Source organism: Protomyctophum parallelum, assembly GCF_964188405.1.
Source record: "Protomyctophum parallelum genome assembly, chromosome: 5".
Classification (NCBI taxonomy): Eukaryota; Metazoa; Chordata; class Actinopteri; order Myctophiformes; family Myctophidae; genus Protomyctophum; species Protomyctophum parallelum.
In genome coordinates, this window is record NC_139702.1 from 14,408,533 (window position 1) to 14,435,496 (window position 26,964).

The following is a 26,964-nucleotide window of genomic DNA, read 5'->3' on the forward strand; positions in this document are numbered from 1 at the left end:
GGTTTTGATAGGGGGGCGGGGGCATTCGAGCATGGGGCTAAATATGTAATTTTTTTTACAAAATATGTCTATTATTTTTTTTATTATTTACTATAGTCCTAGAGTCCCTGAATGTGAAGCCTACTGGGGGGTAGCCACACTGTGTGTCATATGCTCAATATGTCAGTTTGACACATTGAGTAGAACTCGTGATCTTTTGTGGCCAGATGAAATTTCCTGGGGTTTATTAGGACTATAGTAAATAATTAAAAAATAAATCGCTATAAAATGTTGTAAAAAATACATATTTATCCCCATGCTCTAATGCCCCCGCCCCCTTGTCAAAAACAGCTAAAATCCCTAAAAAGAGAGAAAGCAGCAAATGAAAAAAAATAACACTCATCTTTTACTTTCTCTAATAACAACCTAAAACATGAACCTTGGTTGAGAAAAACTAAAGTTGTCCTTTAATGTTTCATGTTTGAGAATATTTACTGTCTAAAATGTCTAAAATGTCTAAAATATCTAAAATGTCTAAAATGTGTCCTATGTTTACTTTGTTTTGGTAAGAATTTTGGTAAGATTTTTTTTTGGTAAGAATTGTGTAGGCGCAGGTACAGTAGGACATGTCTGAAAGAGTAATGCAAAAATGAAATTACACATGGCTATTTGTTTTACAACCAGCAAGTCTTTAGTTGTACTCTTTAGTTGTGTACGAATTTAGATCTAAAGCCTAAATCCCTCCTGTAATAAGTGGACTCTGAGCCAGATGTCACCGCATATTAAACTATATCTCAAGATATGATATTGCAAGGATACTTAAAAGTTGGACACAAAGGATACACTGCACAAAGAACACTTTTTGTTGCATTCGTGTTAGTGTTCACGATGAACAATATAATTAGTTTATAATTAGTATATACTGTATTCATATTTAATAATACTAATATGATATTTTATGTAGAGTTCACGTACTGCTTCTTGATTAAATTATTTGGCACTGCTCTGGGCTCATCAGAACCCCTCACAGTTGTCTTCACACTAAAAGTTATGAAACATTTGAAAAGGATGGAATCAGATTTACTAGACTTGCAGTCATTAATGTACAGCGTAAGTCCAAGTTTAATATGAACAGATATCTTAAAGTTATAATAAAGTGAGTTATCCGTTCACATATAGCCCTCCATCACAGTGGTACTCCATGATATGACAGTATAAATGATGCATTTATATAAATGAAATGGTGCATTTATCTAGCGCTTTTATCCAAAGCGCTTTAGATTGGAGGATTGTGCGTTCACACACACACATTCACACACACATTTATACACTGACGATGGCGGCAGAAACCATGCAAGCCACCATCGGGAGCAATCAGGGGTTCAGCATCAATGTACCTTTCAGATTGAGGTACCCATTCTTACTTGAAATGAAGAGGAATATCCTTCGATGATATCTCTGACTCTGTTTTATAACCACAGTAAGAATCATCTGGTCTGTTCTCTCTGGGGGGGGGGGAAGAAAATACAATTCATTAAATTATCAACATGTAAAAACATGATCTGTAAATCATATCGGTGAAAAGATAATGTTGTACCTTTTGTCCCTGAAATGAGGAGGCGTGTCTTTTGAAGACTTCATAGACTCATAACCATGAGAGTGTGTAACCTCTGATGATTTCCCCCTATATAAGAATGACAAACTTCAATCTTCCGATTAAAAACACACTTTATAATCATCTTAAACACACATCAAATATTCTCCATTGAAAGAGTTGTCAAGTGTGAAACCCAACATTTTGCCTTATATGTACCGTATACAGTACATGATGCTGTTTTTCTTTTCTTTTCTTTTTGTATAATATATATCCTACGTTTCATACAACTGAGGACGATTATTAAAAAATGTCTTCTAAATCCTGACAGTATTCTGAAAATCCTATGTCAGCGATGCTCAACCTTTTTCATGTCAAGAACCTCCAGAATTATCTGTATTTGGCCGCCGACCCCCCATCTGAAAATATGTTGTTCCAGGGACCACCCAGAAGCTAAGATTTGAGTTAAAAACGTTCACTCTGAAAGAAAATATATTCAAAGATTTGCGCCACATTTTCACGATTAAAAAAACCAAACCGTTCATAGCGTGGCAATTGGTGCCGCGCTATGAGCTTGTAGATCTGCTATTTTTCAACAGTTCCCGCCCCCAAAATGGGTTACCTGAACTTTATTGTCGCATACTAGTGTAAAAGAGGACTGACATTATTTTGTATTCAATCTATCAAGAAATAGAACTTTACATTTTAAAGGATTATAGTAATCAAAATGTTCACACATTCCACATAGGCCAAACCATGAAAAGCACAAAGACTTTGAATCAGGGTCCTCCATGCCCAATCTGCACTCACATTAATCTGATTATTTTAAATTAATCAGATTAATGTGAGCGCAGATTGGGCATGCATGTTCGTGATGTACTATTTAATTTAGCCTATAATCCCCCACCTCATAATACATAACATATTTTAAAAGTATTTTAACCCATTTTGGGGCGGGGACCCCTTTTGGTGTATAAGCATTATGTTATGATTTAGCTATTGAAAAATAGCAGACCTACAAGCTCATAGCGAGCTTGTAGGTCTGCTAATTTTTTGAAAAGTCGAAGAACGACTGACATAGAAACATAGCTTTTTCAGAAAACTGTCAGGATGTAGAAGACATTTTTAGAATCTGATCTCAGGTCAGAATGGGATAATAATAATTTTACAAGACATATATGAGATACAGTAGGTATTACTACAGTATACATCTGCCCTTACTTGTGTGGTTCTCCATGCATTTGTCGACCCCAGTCCTTTGGCACTCCATAAGCTGTAGACTTTATATATTTTCTATAGAGGATTCAAAAACAAGTATAAATTAAAAAGACAATAATAGCCCCATAGCAGCTCCAACAACCTGTAGGCTACTGATGCTATTACTCTGAAGACCACAGAGGAAAGCTATTTCTCAGAGAGATGTGTACAAATATTTATATCAGTTAATTTGTAATTCATCAGGATCCGGGATGGCTTAAAATAATTGATATTCATATGTTTTTTTTGTAAATCTCTATGGGGGAAATGAATGGCAGATTTTTCAGTGGTGCCAGTATATGCCCTATTTATTGGGAATGCTGGCCCAATGGTGGCGCTATAAAACGACCAGTCACTGGGACATTATAATCAGTAGTAGGCCATTGTCTGGGGGAGTGTGAGCATTTGTTATGTAATCTAGCAAATCTCTTGCGAAACGTGTCACTGTGCATTTAACCTGACTTAACCTGTCTCCGGTCTGCCAGATGGAAGAAGTAATTGCTTGTTTCTATTGTGACCTTTGTGAACTCAATACCGCCCTCATCTGGTGGAGTCCGGTTAGTACCGTGCACTGCCATTAGGCCGATTTAGTAGGCTACCTCCACGTTTTACAAATAATCGTTTTTATAATGGAAGTAAATGGAATTCATATCAGGCTTTAGTATTATTCTACATATAAGTGTACCTATCATCAGGTTGCTTCTCTGTCACACAATAAGCATGGACTGCTGGTGTCTTTAACCTGAAAGACAAGAAAGTCAAAATGTTGTTTCAAAACAGAGAAAACAAAATAATCTAAAAACGAATTGAACAAATTTTTAATATGAGATTTTAGTAACACTTTGTGTTACTAAAATGTCTATAATGTAAAATGCATTAATCTGCTTTTAACACTGTATGATAATAGTTATAACAGTAGGCTACTCATAAATGCTTGCAGTTATTTGCAAATTCTTACTGTGATATAGTTGTAATATTAGCACATTATAATCGTTTCATAATGCATTATAATCACACAATGTCACAGTTTAGTGTGATTATAAGTCAATATAAGTGATCATTATGTGCTTTAAGTAAATTAAAGTAAATTAAAAAATAGCATTAGATTTAATCAAGAACAACAGATGGAAACCTGTCCTGCCTAGACCTTTAGAAATGAACTTCAACATTATTGTCACATTACAGGTTTCCAGGTGTACAAATTGTACAATAGAGATTTGAGTGTAACTCTTGGGCATACCCGTTGTTTGCAGTATTCACGAAAAGGGGGGCAAGAATAGAAGAATGTCACTACTTTACTTCTCCCATGGGAAACTGACTGGATGTACAATATACTGGTCTGTGTCAGTTCTCCATCAGATACAGGGGGGCCCAGCTATGGAACACCTAAACAGCAATCTCATCAAATTCTAAAACTGCATTCTGACCTGAGATCAGATTCTAAAAATGTCTTCTACATCCTGACAGTTTTCCATTCTGACCTGAGATCAGATTCTAAAAAATTTCTTCAATGTCAGTCACTCTTCGATTTTTCAAAAATAGCAGACCTACAAGCTCGTAGCGCGCCACTCGGTGTTGTTTGCTAGTCACGCATGCGTTTTCTCACGTGAAGGCGTTCAAGTCAAAGCACTTCTCAAGTGTGAGATAATACCACCTTATTGACTCTTTGAGATTACAACGTACTACTGCAGCGGCTATCAACCTGACTGTAATGGACTATAGTGACACCACGGAAGAACCTTTTATGAACCGTTGTGTTTTGTGTTGGCAACACAAAACGGTTCATAACGGTCCCCCCCCCCCCCCCCCCCCCCCCCCCCATAGCTGAAATACAGAAAATACACAGACCGTTGTGTCAGGAAGGCCATGAGTATTATGACCGACCCCTCCCACCCCTCCCATCATCTCCTTGAACTCCTGCCATCTGGAAGGAGGTTCAAGACTCAAGAGCCTAGGACAGGGGTCTGCAACAGGCGGCTCTAGTGGCTCCCTGTAGCATTAAAAGTAGCAATACATTATTTTTCATTTATGGTTTCTGTAGGAGGCCAAACGTGACAAGCATTCTTAATATTTATTCTACACATTTTTACAAAATTGGAAAACGTAACTAAACTAAAATTTGCGTCATAGCATGCGACACACTCAGTGCCGTGCCAGCCAGGTGTCTATTATAAACAAACCGGTGGGTGTGTGAGGAAAATAAAGATAGCCGACGAAAAACAGAGGATTTAACAGTTCGTGGACAGAGGCTTTTGCCTTCACAGCCAATGCAGATTGACTGCCTGTATGTTTAATCTGCAGTGAGAAGCTGTCAAACAACAAAAAAAGTAACGTTGAAAGACATTTCCAGGGAAAGCATGCTAAATTCTGCTAGTTTCGTTGCAACCCGGGAGATAATAAAGCTTGGCAAGCTGCATTATAATGTGTAATTTTCTTTGCGGCTCCAGATAGATTTTGAATTTATTTTTGGTCGAAAATGGCTCTTTCAACATCTTGGGTTGCTGACCCCTGGCCTAGGAGGAAGCACCAGCAGGCTGACCAACAGTTTCTTTCCCCAAACCATCAGGACACTGAACACTCGCCACATACTGCCCCCCAAGGAGAGATGAACAGCACTTTACACACATGCACTTTGGAATGCATCAGCACTTTCTCCTGCCAATGTTGTCTGCTCCTTTTACCTTTTTAATGTTTGTTTTTTTATAAGGCCTTGCCTCTTTTTAATGTGTCTATTGTTTTTAAATGTGAAGCACCATGAGCCATGGAGAACGGTGTTTTGCTCCCCTGTATGCCCAGTGTATATTGTGGAAGTGACAATAAATCTGATTAATTGATTGATTGATTGATTGATTGATTGAAACTATGATAGAGAACTGTTTCAGTATAGCCTTACTTGGTGTGGATGGGTTGAGGTCCGGGGCTGAAATATAGAGGGTCTGCAATAGAGCCTTCACTCTTCATGCTGTGTCCTGGAAACCCTGCAGGTCTCTGGCTCAGCTTGTGACCTCTGAAATGATCACAAATGTTTTAGGGATACAGAGGTGACTTATGATTTACCCATTTAGACCTGGAACGCATCTGTGTCACCTAACCTTGTCTACAAGCTCGTATCGCGGCACCGAGTGAGCTAAGACTGAAAGAATGAAAGACAGAAAGAAACGTTTCATCTTTGAAAACATACAAATGTATCCATTATTCTGCACTGATTCCTATATATGAACCCATTCAGGACGGGAACCCCTTTTGGTGTTTTAAGCATTGAAAAATAGCAGATCTACAAGCTCGTAGCGCGGCACCGAGTGCCGCACTACGAGCTTGTAGGTCTGCTATTTTTGAAAAATCGTGAAAATGTGGCGCAAATCTTTGAATATATATTCTTTCAGAGCCTTTTGTGGGGGGGGGGATAACAGATAATGTCCGTGCGTGAGTATATATATATCAGGTTAAACATGGCATGTTAAAAAAAAAAAGATAAATCTTTACTTTGTGTGGGTGCATGGGTTGAGGTTCTGCAGGTCTTACTTTGTGTGGGTGGGTTGAGGTTCTGGTCTTACTTTGTGTGGGTGGGTTGAGGTTCTGGTCTTACTTTGTGTGGGTGCATGGGTTATGGTTCTGTTCTTACTTTGTGTGGGTGGGTTGAGGTTCTGGTCTTACTTTGTGTGGGTGGGTTGAGGTTCTGGTCTTACTTTGTGTGGGTCGGTTGAGGTTCTGGTCTTACTTTGTGTGGGTGGGTTGAGGTTCTGGTCTTACTTTGTGCGGGTGGGTCGAGGTTCGCTGGAGAAATACGGAGGGTCCACCTTAGAACTGTCACTCTTCACAGACACGGCTACTGGAAACCGTCCAGGTCTCTGGCTCAGGTCATGACCTCTGAAATTGTCAATGATATGAAATATCAAATACTGAATGATATGAAAGTGACTTATTGTGTTTGAGGAATATGAATATGAACAATACATGATTATTTGCTGCCCAGGCAGTCTGAAAGAGCAGCTATAAGACAAAGAAAGAAAATAAACTGTCATCTTTGAAAACATCTAAAAATCTATCTGTTATTCTGCATTGATTACTTAGTTGTGGTATTAATAGAATAAGTTGTAATATAGTAGCAATCGTAGTTGTAATTATTTAGCAGTGGTTGTAGAATTTGCAGTGGTAGTAAATAGTTGAATTGACTTTTATAGAGCCTAACTAACTTTGGATCTGGGACCTTTCCTGAACCGACTTGTTTTCGGGACAAAATAGGAGTATGAATCGGCCCCCTGCTATCGTTCACGTGTCGTTTTCATTGCATTATCATGCAGTCTGTGAGCATAATTATTATATTAAACATGTCATGTTAAAAATAAGGTACATCAGTGGTCTTTGTGTGGGTGGGTTGAGGTTCTGGTCTTACTTTGTGTGGGTGGGTTGAGGTTCTGGTCTTACTTTGTGTGGGTGGGTTGAGGTTCTGGTCTTACTTTGTGTGGGTGGGTTGAGGTTCTGGTCTTACTTTGTGTGGGTGGGTTGAGGTTCACTGGAGAAATACAGAGGGTCCGCAATAGAACTGTCACTCTTCACAGACACGGCTACTGGAAACCGTGCAGGTCTCTGGCTCAGGTCATGACCTCTGAAATTGTCAATGATAATATGAAACTGTATTAAATGACATGAAAGTGACTTGTGATTGAGAAAGAACGAGAGAGAGAGAGTTGCGGTAGATAGTTAAACACGATGACAAACGGATATGAATATTATGGAACAATACACAATTGCTGCCCATGCAGCAGGCCCATCTTTGTTCAGTTTTTATGTGCTGTTATATTTAATTTTACAAATGAAAAATAATTGTCTTGTTGTGTTGTGTATGTCAGATACATTATAATAATATAATATATTATTCAATGTCTTACTTTTTGCCTCTGAGATGAAGAAGAATGTCTTTTGAAGACATATCTGATGTCTTTCCCCTGTTGGCATGGCAACGGTTTAGAATAGATCATCAAAGGCAAATCAAACGATATGTTTTTTTTTTTTTTTTTTTTAACAATATATTTATTGCATTTAACAAACAATACATAATACAATTACTTAAAATGAAAAACAATCAAAAAACAAAACAAACATACAGTACATACATATATAAATACAGTATAATAAAATAAGGGCACTTAGATTGGTAACAAGTAAACAACGACAGAGTCCTTATGGCCACAAGACCAAACAGCTGCAGAGAATACAATTAGACATTTTCAGTTTCCATCATTAAATAGGATAAATCATTAACCATAATATATTGGATAAACCGTCCCCATGTCTTATCAAACATCTTCTGTTTATTCTTCAAAGTATAAGTGATTACCAAACGATATGTTAATGTTTCCCATGGCAATGACACACCTATACAACTACAACTACGACAAACTCATAAATAAATACAAAAATAAAACAGACATTTTGAAAAAGACTTTGCTTTTGATCATGAGAACTAGAACAATCAATTAAAATGTGCATTATAATGTATTTCTTACCTTTTGTCTTTGGAAAGATTCGGAACATCCTTTGCATCCTTTTCTGACATAATCACCTCTGGATATTGGCACCATGCAGTCTCTTCACAACCTCACTGGAATAACACAAACAGATATGTGACATTATAAAACCCTAATCCCTAATATAATTTGTTGACCAGGGCTGCTGGGGGTCTATGATTTGCCCCAAATCACCTCTCCAAAATAGCCAACCTACAGTACAAGCTCTGTGAGATGGAGTTATGCAGGCCTGTCCGTTTCGAAAGGACAATATCAGAAAGGGCACAAAAATGTAGGTCTCATGAGCACGTATAATTTGAAGACCCAAATTCACTACCAGGAAGCAAAGTAGACATTAATTTGGGCCAAAGGCCCTTAAAATAATATATAGCAATACCCTTTGATCTATGCTTTTTATCATCTGTGAGAGTGACACCTATACCTATATGAATATAGATACTGATAATTTCCAGTCTAAAGATTAAGATTTATTTAAATTTCAAGCATACACAGTTGCACACACATTCTTTATCTTCAGGAAAGACCTGTCTGACCTTCCTTCATCAGATTAGCTCTAATGGTCTGCAAAAACCGCCATATTCTGAAAACCGTGTAAAGTCTTTGAGAACGCAGATATAAGTTCCACCTTTGGACCGACGTGAGCTCTGAGACAACCTACTGTACAGACAGGAGAGTAAATACCATTCATCAGCTCTTGGTTTGCAAAATTGCTACATACATAACAGAATGTAGAGTAACAGTACACACACACACATACTGTAGATAGCTCTATAGTGGGGCTACTTCTGAGGTTTTGACTAATAAATGTGTCTTTCATTCAAACGCAGTATTATGAGCTATACTATAGTCTAAATTTAGACTCAAAGTTGTACAAATGCATTAACTCTTTAAAACCTTTTCAACACAGAAATAAATACCTTACATTAGATCCTAGAAACATGATTTGATTGATTGATTGATTGATTGATTGATTGATTGATTCATTCATTCATTAATTCATTAATTCATTAATTCATTCATTCATTCATTCATTCATTGACATTTTGTATTTCACAGTATGCATGGGTACATTTCAAATGAAAGTCAATGCAAAAACTGCTATCCTTTGAGGACAAAACCATGAAAAGCACAAAATAAGACTTACAGGAGGATGATTAAAATCAAGGTTCTGTTATAAGTACCTGAATGATGAGATAGCCGGTAGAACTGAGTGTTAGAAAGTATTCAAGGGCTCACCGTATGAAACGTATTCCTCTTATCCTCTCAACATACCGCCTGATCTGAGAACAAAAAGATATTCAGGAGGACAGCTTGGATTACACATCGATCGCCTCCAATCTCATGGGCACGATTCCAGCTGAAGTGAGTGAACTCTGCCTTCTGCAATAAAGTGAATATTGTGTAACCGAACCATGACTAAGAGGGCAATTAGAAGGCCATTCACCACCTACAGATCTGTGTCGGTGGGCACTTGAGTAAATCAAAGTTTCACTGTGGTGTACATAAGATTGATTGATTGATTGATTGATTGATTGATTATTTCATTTGACAGTATGCAGAATGGGAATTTAAAACGAAAGCAGCCTGCAGGTCAATACAGAAAGTGCTACTTGAGGATAGAACCAGAAAAAGCACGGTGGCACAGTTGGTAGTGCTGTCGCCTCACAGCTAGAAGGTCCTGGGTTCGATTCCCGCTCGGGGCACTGTGGGTGCTGGCGGCGTGTTTCCTCCTCCGCGTCATCAGTGCCCATACCCGAAGGCGGGGTTGGCGAAAGGGCCTTTCTGTGTGGAGTTTACATGTTCTCCCCGTGTCCCCTAGGGTAGGTACCCTCACAAAAACATGCAGTTATCCTGGACTCTAAACTGCCTCCCCCTGGCCAGCCGGGGTGCCTGATGGAGGGGAAAGGAACTGGTTGGAATAACGTGTTCCTTCCACGTGCTACGTCCAACCAGGGAAACTCCCCCTGTCAGGTGTAAAGGAGCAACTTGGACACTCAAGCATGAAGGAAGCATGAGTTAAGTCCGTTGCTCTCCCCAGGTTGGCGGAGGGTGTGTAGAGCCCTTACAAAATCGTGGGATAACAAATATATTAAAAAAAAGCACAAAGAAGACTTGTTTACATAAGGGTCCTCCATTTTCAATTCATCAGACCATTTATTAATGACGTACAAATATACACTTCTATGCAAAACAAAAAGGACAACATCACCAAAGCATAAGATAAGCATATTATATTACATAATATATATATATATATATATATATATATATATATATATATATATATGAAGATATGACTGAAACATCGAAATGTTGTCGCTTTTTACCTGCACCCTAGCTGCCTCCTTCTCTCATGATACCTGTCCTGCTTCTGAGATGCACCAGATTGGCCTGCTATAGGCTAGAGGCCTCTGAGACGCACCAGACTGGCCTGCCATAGGCTAGAGGCGCGGTTGGATCTCCCTTAAGCATATTATATTATTTGGTGAAGAGATGCTTCTTTAAGCTTCCCCCTAGCCATCCCTGCCATAGAGTTATTAATATTATATATAGAGTCCAGAAAAGTTTGCATGAGTCAATTAATCCAGCTGCTGAAATATAGCACCCTCTGCCTGAAATTAAACTGAACTTCAGTTGAAGTGCTAAAGGAGGTATGTTTCTTTTAAAAAATAAGCATAAAAAAGCTCTGTATTCCAACATAAATCATGTAATGATAATGTTTTTTCAGTAACAGTCTTCTAATGTATGTCTATATAGGCTACTGTTATCCAGTCTAGGAGAGATAATTCAAAACCCATACATGTATACAAGGATAAGCAAGTGTAATTGGAAGTGTTGGGTGGAATCAAGGTATAGGCCTAAATCAGTGGAACCCCAGACACCTGACCACTGTCTCCAAAACAGTATAAAAGGCCATATTTCAGTCTCTTCCTCCCTGGGTCACAGGAGCACGTTTCTGTTGGTTATAGTCCCAGTTATAGGAGCATATGTTTCTGTTGGTTAGTCCCAGTTATAATTTGTGAAGCACGTTTCCCTCCCTGTATGTTGGAAATGGAAAAGATATTCCTTCCTCTACTTTGAATTTTCATCATTTTGTTCATAGAAATCAGCACTTTTCTGTGAACCCTCAGTGTGTTTTGACTTTATTTGTTGTGGTGTAAATTAAGCCCTATAACCACACCAAAGGGTCAAGACGGTTTTAGCGTTGTCTCTGTGGTGTGATGTCTTGTTGCACATTGACCCACGTTGACCCTAGTGATTAAACGCATGGAATTCAAGCCCAAACCACACCGAATGTAAGGGTCGAGACGGTTTTAGGAGTTAACACTCCTTGCAACCATTTGGACCGTCAGAGTTGCATGGTGACCCTTTGGTGGTCTTTAGGGTCTGCCCCTTTCCAGTCTGCTTTCCACTTTCCAGTCTGCCCCTGAGTGCTCCTCATGTGTGTTATTGTTGTAGCGTATATAAAAATTATAATGTAGTGAATCACATTAATCAGCAGATCAGTCAGTCCATCATAAATTCAAACCAAAGACACAGTGCAAAAGCTTCTGAAACTATCTAATATTTTGACCCCATTATATTGTTTTTTTGGAAGTGGCAAAACGACTTAAGATTCAAAAGTGGTCAATGTTATCATCAACTTCATTCATAGTGGAAACATGACCGTTGACACGATCCTGTTTCTGGTTTGACGCACATTTCGACCTGAACGACGTTCAGACTCAATTTATCCCCTGGATGGTCTCTGCATGCATGGTCTCTCTATTGGCTCAATGCACACAGGAGGAGACCTGGGTTCAAATCATCTCTATTGGCTCAATGCACACAGGAGGAGACCTGGGTTCAAATCCTCTCTATTGGCTCAATGCACACAGGAGGAGACCTGGGTTCAAATCCTCTCTATTAGCTCAATGCACACAGGAGGAGACCTGGGTTCAAATCCTCTCTATTAGCTCAATGCACACAGGAGGAGACCTGGGTTCAAATCCTCTATATTGGCTCAATGCACACAGGAGGAGACCTGGGTTCAAATCCGCTCTATTGGCTCAATGCACACAGGAGGAGACCTGGGTTCAAATCCGGGGTAGAAGAACGTTGCGTACGTAGTTGCAGCTTCAACACTAGGACACTATAGATTAGGGTCTATATATACTGTATATACTGTAAGTGTAATCACTCCGTTTTGAAACATGCAAACTGTTCGACAGCATTATACTTACATTGTAGTGTGTTGAGTCTAGGGCAGTGTTGTTTTCGTTGACTAAAACTAAGACGAAAAAAGTTCGTTGACTACCTTTTTTCACTAACGAAAACTAAATGGAAACTAAATTAAACTAATCTATGGTGACTAAAACTAAGACTAAATATACTGACAATTTCGTCAACAAATAAAAACTAGTGGACAAGAGATCCAGTGTAAGTCATTTTACACTTGTTTGCGTTTTTTGTTTTTACAAAAAATCTGCCATTACGACAGCATCAAGGCCCGCCAAAATGCATTTTAGTCGACTAAATCAACTGTAGATTTAGTCGACTAAAATCTCATGACATGACAACACTAAAACATTCCGGGTGACTAAAATGTGACAAAAACTAAATTAACACTATTCCAAAGACTATGACTAAAACTAAAACCTAACCTGCATGTCTTTAAATTGTTTTATATAATGTATGTAATCTTGTCAGCATTGAAAATGAGGGAGAACCTCAATTGCTCTTTTGAGAATAAATAAAGGTTTCAATCAAAATAGAAACTTGATGCCAAAAACAACTAGGGGTGTGCTAATCTATCGATATCATGGTACTTCCTCCCACGATATATATATACATTGTATCGTCCTCCCAATATCGTGATATTGATTAGTTAGTACTAGGAGGCAAGATTCATGTACTTTACTAACTTATTCTTACTTAAAGAAATCTTGTAAGATTTTGGAATAAATACATAATTCCAGATTTTTGTCATTCATGGTTATTTTTATTTTCAGTTACAGAGTATACATCGTGATATATCGTTGATTCAATCTCTTGCAATATATTAAATATCGCAATATATATATAATATCGTAATATTGTCATGATCAAGGGCCTAATCTCGCCACAGATGTCGTATCGTGAGGTACACAAGTCGTCCCACCCCTAGTTGAGTCAATTATGCATCAAAATTCTCAGGACCATTAATAACACCAAATTGTTTCATTTATGATCAATCATTAATTATATAATTTGTACATGAGCTAATGGATACAACACATTGCACGCCACGCAGTCTGCCATCATCATTGTACAAGGTCAATTAATTAAAAAAACACTAATCTGTGTAAAAAAAAAAGTATCTAAAAAGGCATTCACATTTTGCAGTTTATTAATTACTTTGTTCCATCAATACCAATGCTTTTCTCCTCTTACAATAAATGCTACTTGTAAATTGAAATGTTCTCTGTTGCCTGCCTGCATTGTCATTGAAAATGAAAATGATACACAATAAAGAGATGAATGATATCACAGCACAAAATAAGCTTTGACTGCATACCCTAACCCCCCCCCCACCCCCACAAACCCAATTGACTGACTTCTATGTTCTAAGTAAAACAAAATGCATTAGCCCCGCTATAGAAAACCCCAGGCACCCCCGCGTTCATATTCAGCCATAATTCCCATTATTAATGTAAAATACACTACCATGCACAGTATCCGTCTATAACTAACAAATTTGCCCACAATTTAAGACATTGCCCACACATTGCCGATATGGAGGGAGGGCTTTGACACATCATGGGGCTGTATTTTGCGTGTCTTAAGTGTACCAGGTCTTATTACTTAACTTAAGACTTGGAGGCGTGATCAATGCCATTTGGTTATTCTGAGTGGCCAAAGAGCATTGACCACGCCTCCAGGTCTTAAATTAAGTAATAAGACCTGGTACTGAAGACACGCAGCCCGTTCGTCTTGTTGTTGGGAGCGCTACATGCCTACATCTCACAGATCCAGGTGTTTTTGTCGTCACATTGGTCATCATTCCAGTAACCGCCCCCCGTGTCTTTCTTCACCACCTCCACACAGTCCTGCAGCCCGTTGTAACTGTTGGGCTGTCCTTTGCCCCAAAACTTGCTGTCGAAAGAAGGGAGAGAGAGAGGCGCCAAAACAGAACATAATGTAGCAGCTTCTTCCACTTTTTATTTAACCTTTTTGTGACCCAGCTTGACTTGTCGTCCAGCCTCCAGCTTTTCACCAGGATAAAAACATTTTTTTATTTTCAATTAAATTATTTTTGAATCCAAAATGAGTTAATAATAATTCACATAGGCTACTAGAGCATGTCTGAAATAAGTGTCAAGAGCTGAAATCGACATGTAAATATGAAATAAATGCTTAAACACGTAGCTTAGGTGTAATGTTGGAGTCCACAGAAGTGAACTTTTCAGGCCTGTTTTCTCAACTCGCTAATTTGACAATTTGAAGCTATGATTCCCTGCTTTCATATCATAATACATGGAAAAAACAAATGACAAACAAATAATCCAATGGCCGCCCCTCAGTCAATCTGGGTCACTTTTGTTAAATCTTATAGTCCCGTTGAGATTGTTGTCCTGAAGAGTAATGTGTAATTTAAGAGCTGTCATTAAGGTTAAGGATTCATAACGCACACATTAATTTACAGAGGTGTAAAGCAACTAAGTAGATTTACTTAAGTTCTGTACTGCAGTATTGATACTTTTACTTAAGTACTTTTTTCCCCCCCACCACTGTTAATTAATTTATTAAAAGTTACAAAGAATTGAATTTCCGTCGCAGAGAAGATTTGAATGAATGCTCTTTCTTACTCTATGGTCAGCGGTGTGCCGTCCACCCATTCCCAATGTCCCTCTCTCCTCATGTCGGTCAAACCAATCCAGCTTGCAGAATCCGCCGAATGTAAGGTATCGATGAAGTCCTTTGAGGGAGGAGGAGAAACAACAGGTTAAAAGAAAATCACATGTATAAATGTGCACAAACATACAAGGTAGCTCATACCAGAGGCGTATCTACAATATTTCATTTCTGCCTGGCCAAAATTAATAAAAGGAAAATAATTTAGGGCAGGGGTGGGCAACTGGCGGCCCGCGGGCCACATGCCTTCACTTAATGCGGCCCACATGTTGATATCAGAATACTGATATAGTATGGATTTCAGCTGTTACAATTCCATACCCCCCTAATTACTTCATGACTAGTATTAAATTACTATAGTACTTAATGACTAGTATTAAAAAAATGTTATTGTCTTTTTGTGTCCAATGTAGTTATGTTAACAGTTCAAAAAGTTAACTATAACTAAATGCATTTGAAATTCAATAAAAAAGGTTACTTTTCAGGATTCCAATTCAAAAATAGCAACAAAAAAAACAGGTTTTCAATTCAAATAGCAAAAAATAGCTGAATAGTAGATCGGCTTTTTTTGCTACGACAGTAATAGGCATGCACTGTGGCCCCTCTGGAGTGAGTATGGAAATATATTGGCCCTCGCCATCGTCAAAGTTGCCCACCTCTGATTCAGGGATCAATGCCATTTGGCTATTCTGAGTGGCCAAAGAGCATTGATCACGCCTCCAGGTCTTTAGTTTACTCAAGTTAGGGAATAAGACCTGGTACTTAAGAAACGCAAAATACAGCCCGCAGTCTCAATGTGTTTTTACTGGTTAAATAAAGGTTAAATAAAACAAAAAAGGATGTGATATATATACTGTTCCCACCATTTCCTCTGTGCTGTTGAGGATGGCCAGGTCTGCCCCTCTGTTCTGGCAGTCCTTCCGGCTCTCGGACCAGGATTTACGGCCGGTGGAGATGTAATAGCAGCTCTGCTGGAACTTCGTGAAGGAGGGAGGACATGCCTTACCTGTTGAAATGATTTTTTGTTTTAAGTATTTTCTACAAGTGATTTGAAAAATGTATATCCAAAGCTCAACATGCATATGTTCCCCTTATAATAATAATAATAATAATAATAATACAACTTTATTTGTATAGCACCTTTCATGACATGGAATGCAGCTCAAAGTGCTTTACAGAGCAACGGAGAAAAAAATGAAAAGAAAAGCAAGGCATCAACATTAAAAAACAATAATGCAATACAGTGGGGACATGAATAACAAAAAATAAAAGATCAATTAAAAGCAATGTTGTAGAAGTGGGTCTTGAGCTGTGCTTTAAAAATGTCTACAGAGGCTGCCTGTTGAAGGTACAGTGGGAGTTTGTTCCACGCCGTCGGCCCGTAGAAGCAAAAAGCTGCTTCCCCATATTTTTTAGTTGCCATAATGACATGCCCACATTGGGATGTCATGTTGAAAAGGTGGGGGCAAGAACCCCTTTTATTTAGCTATTTGAAAATAGCAGATCTACAAGCTCATAGCGCGGCACTCGGTGCCGCGCTATGAGCTTGTAGATCTGCTATTTTTGAAAAATCATGAAAATGTAGTGCAAATCTTTGAATATTCTTTCAGAGCGAACGTTTTAAACTCAAATCTTTGCTTCTGGGGAGGAACCTGGAACAACATATTTTGAGATGGGGTCGGAGGCCAATTACATATAATTTTGGGGGTCCTTGACAGGAAAATGTTTGAGAACGACTGATATAGAAACATGTTGTTTTTTTCAGAAAACTGTCAGGATTTAGAAGACATTTGTAGAATCGTCCTCATGGTCCTAATGGAAAACATGACATCCTTTCTGTTTCAATGTCACTGTTCTTACCATTTCAACTATTGATTTCCACCAGACAGCATGAAAAGGCATGGGTGGGGGAATCATTATGCAATTAATTAAAATGATATGTTGTCCTGATTGTTAAAAGGATACTTTCAAATGAAATTGTCATAATGAAACATGCCAGTAGGAGGTGCCACTGACCCACGTAACCCATGTTCCCTTTAAGTGGACCACTTCAGGACTTACTTATTTAGGCATAACTTTGGAGGATCTGTCATGCTTCTTCAAAAGAATATTTGTTCTCGTCAGAAAATGTATATCCTATTCAATTGGATTATGGCTAAACCACCAACAGATTGCACTTAGATATCACTTTATGTAGTCTTAGATAGCATTTTATACAGACTTACAGCATGTTACGTAGACAGCACTAGAATTGCATTTCATGTAGTCACAGCACTTTATATTAATTGTATAGTAGTGTATATATATATATATATATATATATATAGTATATATTGTTTCATTATATAGATATTCCACTGTTACGTTCTTATAGCTAACGCATGTTTCATGATAACTACTTTTTATGTATGTGATGTATTGCCATGCTTTTTGTTCTTTTCTCTGGATTAAGAGCGTCTGATAAATATGCCTAAATTGTAATTGTAAATTGTAACAGTTACACAATGGTACTGGGATATATACAAAATTCTGCCCATGGAGAGAATGAGTGCTACTGTAGGTCTAAAGGCAATGAAGACATTTTCATTAAAATATGGAAACCTCTACTTGACCACATACCATCGTTATCCTTAGCTAAAGACAGATGTGACATGTCTGAAAACCCTGGCTAATGAGGACAGTGTGAGTCAGTGCTGAAGTGTCCTTTAGAAGGAATGTCTCTGTATAGCTTATGAATTGTTTTAATGAACTAATGCAAAAAATAACAAAATTATCAATTTTCGCTAAAATATGGAAACTCTATACTTGACCACTTACCACATCTGTTATCTTTAGCTAAAGACAGATGTGACATGTCTGAAAACCCTGGTTAATTAATGAGGACAGTGTGAGTCACTGCTGAAGTGTCCTTTAGAAGGAATGTCTCTGTATAGCTTATGAATTGTTTTAATGAACTAATGCAAAAATTAACGAATGATCTTTTTTGTTTGTTGTTTTTTGTTTTTGAGTGGTGCAACCACTGCTATATGTGTGGCTTAGCTAGGGCATTCACTTCTAGTCATTTTTACTAGTTTACTAGTTGCCTAGTTTACTAGTCGACTAGTTGTGTACATTTAACACAGAAACTGTGTACATTTGTGACTATAACTATTACCTGATCTTGAGGCCTACATTATCAACTAGTCAACTAGTACCAACAAGGTCGACTAGTGGATTTACTAGTCGACTAGTAAACTAGTCGACTAGTAAACTAGACGACTAGTTGCTTAATGCCCTAGTGTGGCTGTGTCCCTGAGTCCCCCCAAAAAAGTGTGTTTATAGTCATGATCATCCGAGTTTGGCTTTGTCCGAGGCTTACAGGTCTTTAAATAAATACTTTCTGAAACGTCTATGGGGGAAAAATGAATGGGAAATTGTCTTCGTCGTTATGAAAGGGGGCGGGAAATGGGGAATGCGACACTCTATATATGGACCATGCAGAGCTAACACCCAGACCAGAAAACAAAAAAGCCTCTCCACTTACCACAGTTCCTTTCATCCGAGTTGTCCGCACAGTCGTTGTCTTTGTCACAGACCCAGCGGTCGGGAATGCATTGCAGATTATCACAGCGAAACTCTGTCTCTGTGCACGCGCGGGGATCTGAGGGAACACAGACAGGGAAAATACCAGTTCCACATTTGTATTGTTACTAGGGCTGGGACTCGATTAAATAAATGTTATCTAATTGTTTCGAGGCATTGAAATGAATAATTCGGAAATTAATCGCATTTTAATCGAATATCAATATTTGGCCTGAGAAGCTTTTTCTTTTTTGAGTGGTGCAACCACTCCTACAACCAGCAATGTCTGTGTACACCTATGTGTTTCACCTACCGTATGTGTATGTGTTCATGTATGTATGTGTTAATGAGCACCAGTATGAGTACCAGTAGGGGCGCTGTTGTGCCATGCAGAAACAGAGAGACAGTGCTGACTGTTGCCTGCTAATGAGAGATGAGAGAGAGAGAGAGAGAGAGAGAGAGGAGGAGGAGATGGGGGGGGGGGGGGAGAGAGGGGAGTTGCACCACTCGGTTCACACGGGTGTGATTTTCTTTTTAAATTTAAATGGATTTTGGTATACGAGTGAATCAATGAGTGAGCTTTTGAGTGGTGGCTGGGTGGGTGCACGAAAACAGCATGGTTGATTTTCACCACCTGTGTGCAACCTAACACACACACAAACACACACGCACATATTAACTGTATATATGGTGATTTCGGGTGTACAAGTACAGTACGGTGATAGTACAGTAAAGTAGAGGGACCCCCCCCCCCCCCCCCCCCCAACAATGAAGTTTCATTCCAAAGACTATGACTAAACTAAAATAGAAATTTGCTGCCAAAAACAACACTGCTGTGGAGAGGAACAGAGCTGGCTGCCTGGAGGGAGGGAAGGAGAGCGGCCATTGACCAGAGGGTCCAGAGGGACACCACCAGCCAGGGTGCCAATTAAGGTTGCTTGGCACCGGGCGGTGCTTGGCACCGGGCGGGGTGTGTCTGTGCCCGTCCCGTCCGCCTATGGGAGCTGGACCCATCTGCGATGGCGCTGAGAGTCGATGCCAGAGGAGGGAATTAAGGTCCGAGACGGCAGATGGTGAAAGAGGGAGGACGCCAAACGAACTCAGCAGAGAGAGGGGGCAAAGCATGGGACTTAATTGCCCCTCTTCAAGATAAGTACCCCGGGCCTCTGTGATGTTGACAGTGTGTGCACTGCATGTGCTGCAGAAGGATCATTGTTATTATAGCCCACCATTTTAGTTAGTTTTAATGATCTTATTGTTGTCAGCCACCACCAGGTTTGGGACAATTTATTCACTGTTTGGAACAATTCACTAGCTGGCCTGTTTTTGAGTGGTGCAACCACTCCAAGGAACAGCTTTGTCCGTGTTCACCTATGTGTTCACCTATGTGTTCACCTATGTGTTCACCTATGTGTTCACCTATGTTTTCATGTGTTCACCGATGTGACTATGAGCATCATATAATGAGTACCAGTAGGGGCGCTGTTTGCCAGAAACAATGCTAATGAGAGAGAGAGAGAGAGAGAGAGAGAGAGAGAGAGAGAGAGAGAGAGAGAGAGAGAGAGAGAGAGAGAGAGAGGGGGAGGAGGGGCGGGGAAGAAAGGGAGTTGCACCACTCGGTTCACACGGGTGTGATTTTTTAAAGATTAGTGCATTTTTTCATTCTTTTCATTATGGCATTAGTATTTGGTTGTTTCCTTTTCGTACAGTGATTGTGAGGGGTATGGAAAAGTAGGCCATTGCAGAACGCAAACTTTAAATTATTATAAATGTGTATACTTATCATGAGTCTTGCAAGTAATATTAGCAAAGCAAGAATAAATAATAACAATTAATGACATGAAAATAAAAATAAATAGCGAAAATGTGTCCTTTGAATATACATATTCTTTCACAGTGAACATTTTTAACTCAAATCCTTGCTATATTTTCTCTTACCTTCTATATTCGTGGCATTGAGTGACAGTCTCTTGACCTCTTGCTGTAGCCCATCTCTCTCGAGGGTGCAGTTTTCAGCAGTGACCTGTAACAGTGTTGTTTTTGGCAGAGAATTTCCACTTAGTCCTAGTCTCTTGAATTGTTTTCACTTAGTTTTAGTCATATTTTAGTCACCCGGAATGTTTTAGTGTTAGTCTAGTTTTAGTCAACTAAATGTCATAAGATTTTAGTCGACTAAATCTACAGTTAATTTAGTCGACTAAAATGTATTTTAGTGGGCCTTGATGTAATGACTGTTTTTACACTGAAAATAACAGATCTACAAGCTCACAACGGTGAGCTTGTAGATCTGCTATTTTCAGTATAAAGTAAAGTGTAAAATGTGGATCTCTTGTACACTAGTCTCTTCCTAACATTTTAGTCTAGTTTTTATTTGTCGACGAAATTGTCAGTAGGCCTATAATTAGTCTTAGTTTTAGTCATCATAGCTTACTAAGCTTACTTTCCATTTAGTTTTTGTCAGTGAAAAAAGGTAGTCGACGAACATTTTTCGTCTTAGTTTTAGTCGGCGAAAACAACACTGACCTGCAACACGTCTCTGTCGGTGGTGACGTTGTCGTAACGGACTCTCAGCGAGTCTCTGTCTGCTATCAGAGCATCGTAACTGGACCGCAACATGTTCACCGAGAGCGTACAGAACCTCATCCAACCCAGCCGCGAGGCGGATTCTTGCGACTTGTGCCGGTGATCGATCTCCAGCTGCTCTTTCTCGCTGGCCGTGGCGTTGTGAGTGTCCTCCAGTTTCCCGAACTCGGTAAGCAAGGCGTCGTAGTTGACCTGCAGCTGCTCCCGGGCTCTGGTCACGTTGTTGTAGCGGTTCTCAAACGCGCCCCTCTCTCTGACCGCCGCGCTGTAACCGGCCTGCAACTCGTCCCGTCGTTTGGCGGCCGAGTCGAAGTTGCTCTGCAACAGGTCTCTGGCTTTGGTCAAGGCCACGACGTTGGTCTGCAAGCGGTCGTGGTCGGCTTTGAGCCGGTCTCTCTCCGTGGCCAAAGCGCCTCTGTCCGTCTGCAGTTGCTGTTCGCCGGCTTTGAGTGTGTCTCTCTCGTTGGTCAGGACGCCGTTTCTCTGTTTCAGGGCTTTGATTTCGGCCGCCGCTCGGCCCGTCTCTCTCTGTAAGTCGCCGTTGCTGCTCTGCAGGCGGACCTGAGCGGTCTGCTGCTCCTCTCTCTCCTTCAGCACGGCGGCCAGGTTGGTCTGCAGGTTGTCCCGTTGTTTGGTTAAGGCGTCGTACTTATTTTGATGATGTCGTTCTGCTTCCCTGGCTGCTTTCCTGGCTGCGAAAATAAAGAGACAAGTATACACTTTGAACTTGAAGCCGAATAAAATATCAAACAATGAACTGTACAAACACACAAGGGAGCCGGAGCATTACCAAGGACATTACACACAGACGCCTGATATGGCTATAGGACATGTACTGAGGATGGAGCAGGACTGCATCACAAAGGTGGCCTTATAGTAGCCCAAAAATTTAGATTCTCGTAGAGGTTTTTTTTCAGATTCTGACGAATCTCTCTACGAGAGTCTAAAAGTTAACCCCGCCCCTAACGTCGAAGAAGCATCCTTGATGCCTTTAAATCACTCTTACCTTGTACAAATGCAAATTCTAAGCTGCTTTTATTTTTTCCCCACTTGTTTGTGACGTCTGCGGAACCATATTAAACGTCTGCGGAACCATATTAAACCCTGTAAAAGGTATTTGAATCCACTCTGTCTCGGAATCTGGCGGCCATCTTGCTTTTCTCTCCGTTGTAAATGCGCAAGAGAACCCTGGCCGCTAGGGGCGCGGGCAATATTCTGTTGCGCCGTTTACCGCATTTACAATGGAGGATTCAGAAACGGAGTGGATTAAAATACCTTTTACATATATATATCTATATCTAAGGCTCTGGGCAGTTTGCGTAACTCTGTTCTATATCTAAGGCTCTGGGCAGTTTGCGTAACTCTGTTCTATATCTAAGGCTCTGGGCAGTTTGCGTAACTCTGTTCTATATCTAAGGCTCTGGGCAGTTTGCGTAACTCTGTATATATCTAAGGCTCTGGGCAGTTTGCGTAACTCTGTATATATCTAAGGCTCTGGGCAGTTTGCGTAACTCTGTATATATCTAAGGCTCTGGGCAGTTTGCGTAACTCTGTATATATCTAAGGCTCTGGGCATGCATTATGTTGACAGTTTTCCAATGGTTCCCTTATATGGTCAGGTTAAAAAGGTTCACTTCCTCTTCTGCCAGCGGTGACAGAGAAATGCAGCCATGTTGGATCCCACATGTGTTCTGTGTGTTTGTAGAGAAATGCAGACATGTTGGATCCCCACATGTGTTCTGTGTGTTTGTAGAGAAATGCAGCCATGTTGGATCCCCACATGTGTTCTGTGTGTTTGTACTGCAAATCTTTGAGATAATGAATCAAAGATAAAGAAAGACTGAGTTTGTGCCTTTCTTGACCTGAAGTTACCACGTGACTATAGTAACTAAAGCTAAATGTAGTGGAGTAATAAAAGTACAACATTTGCCTCTGAGATGTAGTGGAGTGTAGGCTATAGGACTCAAGTAGGCCTAAGTAAAGTATTGGAAATACTCAATTAAAGTACAAATACCTAAAGAATGTACTCAATACACTAGGTCAGTGGTTCTCAAAGTGGGGTCCCCCAGGGGTCCTTGAGGCAGTTCCAGGGGGTCCCCGGCTAAATGATAGTTTGGAACCAAAGGGACCCTTATGGGTCTCCAACTCTGAGAGTTTACATGGATAGTTAAATTAACGTTGTTTCTTTTATTTTTATTTTTTTTAACTATTTTTACAATATAATTGGGGGTCCCAGAGATAGAAATGACATTGAATGGGGGGGGGGGGGGGGGGGGGGTCTGTAGCCTGATGCATGTCAAACTGGGGGGTCCTTGGAATGAAAAATGGTTGAGTGAAATTTTGAAAATCTTCTCTCATGGGGGTCCCCGACATATCTTTTCAAATGGGGGTCCGTGGGCTAATTAGTGTCAATTTGGGGGTCCCCCCAGACATGAAAAAGTTTGAGAACCACTGTAGTACAGTATAGGTTACTTTCCACCACTTCTGGAGTTGAACGTGTTGTGAAATACAGAGCATGTGATGCCTTTAATTAAGGCAAATATGTAATTCTATTCACGTTTGTATTTCTGTTTACATTAGAAAAGTTTGTACTTTATTGTGAAAGTGTGTACCAGTGGTTTTATTTAGAAAACTCTGTATTTAACCCATTTTGGGGCGGGAAGACGTTTTGGTGTTAGCAATATGTTGTGCTTTAGCTATTGAAAAATAGCAGATCTACAAGCTCTACGAGCTTGTAGGTCTGCTATTTTTTGAAAAATCCGAAGAGCGACTGACATAGAAGACATTTTTAGAATCTGATCTCAGGTCAGAATGGAAAACTGTCAGGATGTAGAAGACATTTTTTAGAATCTGATCTCAGGTCAGAATGGAAAACTGTCAGGATGTAGAAGACATCTTTAGGATCTGATCTCAGGTCAGAATGGGTTAATGAGAGTCACTTCCTGTGACCATGCAGCAGCAGTGCACAGAGAAGGCAGACCTGGTCATAGCTTGAGCCCTGAAACACATATCTTACCCACATGGAAGCAATATTGACGCAATGTCGTAAGTTGTGCTGCTCAATTCAGTTATTGTATCTTGCTGTGAACCCCTTGTGTGACATCACATGTTGTGAATGTTTTTGACAATGTTTGCTGCTGTGTCTGCAGAACATAGCCTAGTGCACACTCAGGTGCATGTCATCCTACTAATTAACACTGATGAGTACTGTAGGTGGTTTAGCCACAGTGTGTATGGTTAGTTCATTGCCTGGGTTTCTTTGTTGTTCGAATGTTTGCATTATTTTTATAATTTTTTGCAGTTTCCATTGCCTTGTCAGTGAATTAAGTAAACAATCAATTCCACCTTCGACTCATGTCTTCATTGGCTGCGGTTTATCTTGATGTTAAGTGGCAGTCCCATACACTGCCATAGAACATTACGGAGCATATATACAGTAGAGGTGCGTGTTGTTAAATACAGAGCATGCACAGTAGAGACCGTGTTGTTAAATACAGAGCATACACAGTAGAGGTGCGTGTTGTGAAATACAGAGCATATAGCCTACAGTAGAGACCGTGTTGTTAAATACAGAGCATACACAGTAGAGGTGCGTGTTGTGAAATACAGAGCATATAGCCTATACAGTAGAGACCGTGTTGTTAAATACAGAGCATGCACAGTAGAGACCGTGTTGTTAAATACAGAGCATACACAGTAGAGGTGGGTGTTATGAAATACAGAGCATACACAGTAGAGGTGGGTGTTATGAAATACAGAGCATATACACAGTAGAGGTGGGTGTTATGAAATACAGAGCATATACACAGTAGAGGTGTGTGTTATGAAATACAGAGCATATACACAGTAGAGGTGCGTGTTGTTAAATACAGAGCATATACACAGTAGAGACCGTGTTGTTAAATACAGAGCATATACAGTAGAGCCGGTGCGTGTTGTGAATATATATGACAATAATGTAATGTCTGACTTACAGTGGACTGCTTGACCTATGACCCCAGCCAGCAGGAGAGCACCCAGCAGCCCAAGACACAGTGCAGCCGTCCTGAAAGGTCTGCTCCTCAACTCAGAAACTGGACACACATAGGTAGGAAGCAGAGCAAAGGTTCTATAATCCATTCTGACCTGAGATCAAATTCTAAAAATGTCTTCTACATCCTGACAGTTTTCATTCTGACCTGAGATCAGATTCTAAAAATGTCTTCTATGTCAGTCGCTCTTCGATTTTTCAAAAATAGAAGACCTACAAGCTCGTAGCGCGCCACTCGGTGGCGCGCTATGAGCTTGTAAAATAGCTAAAGCACGACATGATGCCAACACCAAATTAAAAATAGCAGATCTACAAGCTCATGCTATGAGCTTGTAGATCTGCTATTTTTAAATGGCTAAAGCGCGACATGATGCCAACACCAAAATGGGTTCCTGCCCAAAATGGGATAAACTATAACATTTAGAGATGAAAACAAACACATTCTGATGAATTATTTTAAATGTATATTCCGCCGGTGATTCTCTTTTAAGTCTTAAACATATTGAGGTTTATTGCTTTCAGTTGGGTATTTATTTATTTATTTAGTATTCTCTCCAAAATATTTGTATTATTCCATTTTCGAATTAAGCTTTTTATTTATTTATGTATTATTGCAATTTAGGCATTTAGCAGACGCTCTTGATCCAGAGCGACTTACATTAAGCAAAAACAAAAGCATGGCATACATATACACATATATAAAAAGTAGTTATCATGAATCATGTATAAACTAAGAACGTAACAGTGGAGTATCTATGTCAACTATACATACTATACTATATGTACTATAAAGTGCTATGACTACATAAAATGCAATTCTAGTGCTGTCTACGTAACGAGCTATGATTCTGTCTAAAATACTATCTAAGTCTATTATTATTATTATTATTATTGTACCTGTTAGCTTAAACTTGCTTCCATCTGCAGTAAGCGGACTGTATCTGCTCCGACTGTCCTTCATATCCATAATTTCCATGGTCGTCAAGGTGTAGGTTGGGCTGGAGATAGAAATTTGACTAAATATATTTTAATTGATCAAAAATAAATCAACTCAAAAGACAACAATTTACAATTTAGGCAATTTAGCAGACTCTCCCTTGCATTCTGGACTGCATGGAACCCCTTTTGGAAGTTTTAAGCATTGTTATACTTTAGCTATTGAAAAATAGCAGATCTACAAGCTCATAGCGCGGAGTGCCGCGCTACGAGCTTGTAGGTCTGCTATTTTTGAAAAAACTTTCAAATGTGGCGCAAATCTTTGAATATATATTCTACGTTTTTAACAAAAATCTTTGTTTCTGGGGTGTGCCTGGAACAACATATTTTCAGATGGGTGGTCGGTGGCCAATTTACATATATTTTTGGGGGTCCTTGACATGAAAATGTTTGAGAACCACTGACATAGAAACATGGGGTTTTTCCAGAAAACTGTTACAATTTAGAAGGAATTTGTAGAATCGTCCTCAGGTCTAAATGGGCTAATCCAGAGTGATTTACAGTAAGCAAAAACAACACATGGTAATACATCAAATACATAGAAATAGTCATCAAGAATCATA

The 26,964-nt window shown here is 39.6% G+C and overlaps 1 protein-coding gene across 1 annotated transcript; it reads right to left on the bottom strand.

Annotated features, from left to right (window-relative positions):
• Positions 1–13,344: 13,344 nt before the first annotated feature.
• On the bottom strand, positions 13,345–26,381 carry LOC310858208 (uncharacterized protein; the record flags this gene model as incomplete). Its single annotated transcript, XM_083764316.1, has 8 exons — positions 13,345–14,472; positions 15,186–15,295; positions 16,095–16,237; positions 18,755–18,871; positions 20,731–20,815; positions 21,316–22,067; positions 25,350–25,448; positions 26,303–26,381. 8 exons carry the CDS (start codon positions 26,379–26,381, stop codon positions 14,334–14,336), a joined length of 1,524 nt encoding a protein of 507 aa, XP_083620442.1. The 3' UTR covers positions 13,345–14,333.
• Between the last annotated feature and the right edge of the window lie 583 nt (positions 26,382–26,964).